The 2,411-nt window shown below is 46.1% G+C and overlaps 1 protein-coding gene across 1 annotated transcript; it reads right to left on the bottom strand.

The window, feature by feature from the left end:
* Window positions 1–513: 513 nt before the first annotated feature.
* Window positions 514–1,521, bottom strand: LOC145362013 (atypical chemokine receptor 5-like). The gene has a single exon (XM_080218037.1). The coding sequence runs from the start codon at window positions 1,519–1,521 to the stop codon at window positions 514–516; it is 1,008 nt and encodes a 335-aa protein (XP_080074163.1).
* Window positions 1,522–2,411: the final 890 nt, after the last annotated feature.

The raw sequence follows: 2,411 nt of genomic DNA, 5'->3' as shown, positions 1-2,411 counted from the left end.
TATTTCCAGTTGAATGATTTGTGTTATGAGACTTTGCTAGACCGAAGGTTTGGGAAGGAGCTGTTCTTGGTGCTTGCGGATGGGTAAATCTAAAGTCCAGTCCCGAGAACTTTCTATGAAGTCTGTGCAAGACGTAATAAAATAAAAGCTTGAATGTTCCTACATTAGTAAACCACCATCCTGTGCCACCAAGCCATCTTCTCCCCTTTGTTTTGCATCCTACTTCTAACAAAATATTTTTAATAGAGCGATTTAATACTTTACAGCAATCAGATGCCCAAATGATTCTCTACTGACACTGAAACAATAACTGGGAACAGAAAGAAAAAAAAATTGGATGATAATTTTGACTGAATCACTAACACCCTCAGTTTCTCTCCTCCCCCCACCCACCCCCCCCCCCCCCCCCCCCCCCACCCCCACCCCCCCCCACCCCCCCCCCCCCCCCCCCCCCACCCCCCCCCCCCCCCCCCCCCCCCCCCCCACCCCCCCCCCCCCCGTCAAAGGACTACATCATGTAATGACCACAATGTGTCTGGTATCTGAAGAAATGGAAACATTGTCATCCTCCTTGACATATCGCCTGGGCATGTACTTGACAACATTGGCCGTTAAGTGATACCTGAAATCTCTGTGTATAAAGTTGTAGAGAATGGGATTTATAATACAGTGGGAAAAGGTGAGGCAATCCACAAAGTCGTAGAAGTAATAAACGACCTGTAACGCAATACAGTTTAAAAGCATGTCGCACAAGGAAAGCAATACAATGATGTAAAACGGTGACCAGCAGAGCAAAAATGCTATGATGTAGGCGTATATTATTTTACGGGTTCTAATGCTCTCAGCGTCACTGGAATCTTTCACAGCTCTCGCGGTGAAAACATTACTCACTATAATTATAGGCAAAGGAATAATGAACCCAAAAAGTAAAGTAAGAGATTCTGTAATGTATAAAAATAGCAAGTTTTCAGAGAGGCAGTAAATATACACAGTCCCTAAAGTTTCACTATATATAAATTGCGGTATGGATAATAACATGGCCACAGTCCACATGCACACACACACCATCCTGCGAATTTGTCGGTCTCTTGATCCCTGGGCTTGGGCTGGGTATCGCAGTGAGACATAGCCATCGACACTAAAACAGGCCAGGAAGAAGATGCTACTGTACAGGGTAACGAAATAAACGAAGGCATCAAGTTTACACAGAAAGTTGCCCAAAATCCAATGGTAATTGTAGAAAGTCTCTGTCATCCTCAGTGGCATGAATAGAACTGCACACATGTCAGCCACAGCCATGTTAAAAATGTAAAGGTTGCTCTCTTTCCTGGACCCCCTCATTTGCCAGTTTATCCAAATGACAATGATATTCTCTATCAGACCTGCGAGAAAAAAGAACAGGTAGAAAAAAAATGTTGACATGTCCAGCGCCTTGTAATTCAGAGGGACCCAACACAAGCAGTGATCGCCGTGACACTCGTTACTGTCATCGGGTTGGAAGCTGTCGTTGGGGGTAGCCATGGCTAAGTCCTCCTTGTGGGATCTGCAGAAACGAGAATCATTTGTAAAACTGAATCAACACGTTTTTGGATGAATGGTATTCGCGAGCTGCCGCAATGGGATAGCTGCTAGTTTGGTGCTAAGGTAGATAAATCAGAGAAGTCCCAGATTCACTCTGCACTGATTTTAACAGCAGCAGCATTGCTACGTAAGAAATAGGAGCAGGAGTCGCCCCGCCATTCAATAAGATCATGGCTGATCTGAAGTGGATCAGTTCCACTTTCCCGCTTTCTCCCCTTAATTCCCCTGTCTATCAGAAACCTATCTACCCGTGACTTAAATATATTCAGCGAGGCAGCCTCCACGAGGCAGCCTCCACCACTTCAACCGGCAGAGATTCACCATCCTTTGAGTGAACATAAGAAATAGGAGCAGGAGTAGGCCATCTAGCCCCTCGAGCCTGCCCCGCCATTCAATAAGATCATGGCTGATCTGTCGCTGCTCAGTTCCACATTCCCGCCCTCTCCCCATAACCCTTAATCCCCTCTCTTATCAAAAACCCATCAACCCGCTTCTTAAATATATCTAGTGAAGTAGCCTCCACCACTTCAACGGGCAGAGAATTCCAGAGATTCACCACCCTTTGAGTGAAGAAGTTCCTCCTCAACTCCGTTCTAACCGCCCCCCCCTTTATCTTGAGGCTGTGCCCCCTAGTCCTGCTATCCTTTCTGAGTGGGAAGAGCCTCTCCACCTCATAAGTGAAGTGGAACGAGTGTCCCCTGGGCAATAGGTAACCAGCAAACTGTAACTGAATAACAGGCTCAAACACAGTTGTGACACCCATTCAATTGACTAGCTCTCCAATACTCACCATCTAGTCCTGCACAACAAAATACACAACAGAGCAGAGG

This window comes from Carcharhinus amblyrhynchos, chromosome X (assembly GCF_965287045.1).
Source record: "Carcharhinus amblyrhynchos chromosome X, sCarAmb.v2.hapA, whole genome shotgun sequence".
Classification (NCBI taxonomy): domain Eukaryota; kingdom Metazoa; phylum Chordata; class Chondrichthyes; order Carcharhiniformes; family Carcharhinidae; genus Carcharhinus; species Carcharhinus amblyrhynchos.
Note: the sequence above shows the minus strand (reverse complement) of the source record. Positions and strands in the feature narration are given on the sequence as shown.

What these genes read in the sequence shown, in the direction of transcription:
- LOC145362013 (XM_080218037.1), bottom strand. Translation starts at nt 1,521, where the DNA reads ATGGCTACCCCCAACGACAGCTTCCAACCCGATGACAGTAACGAGTGT.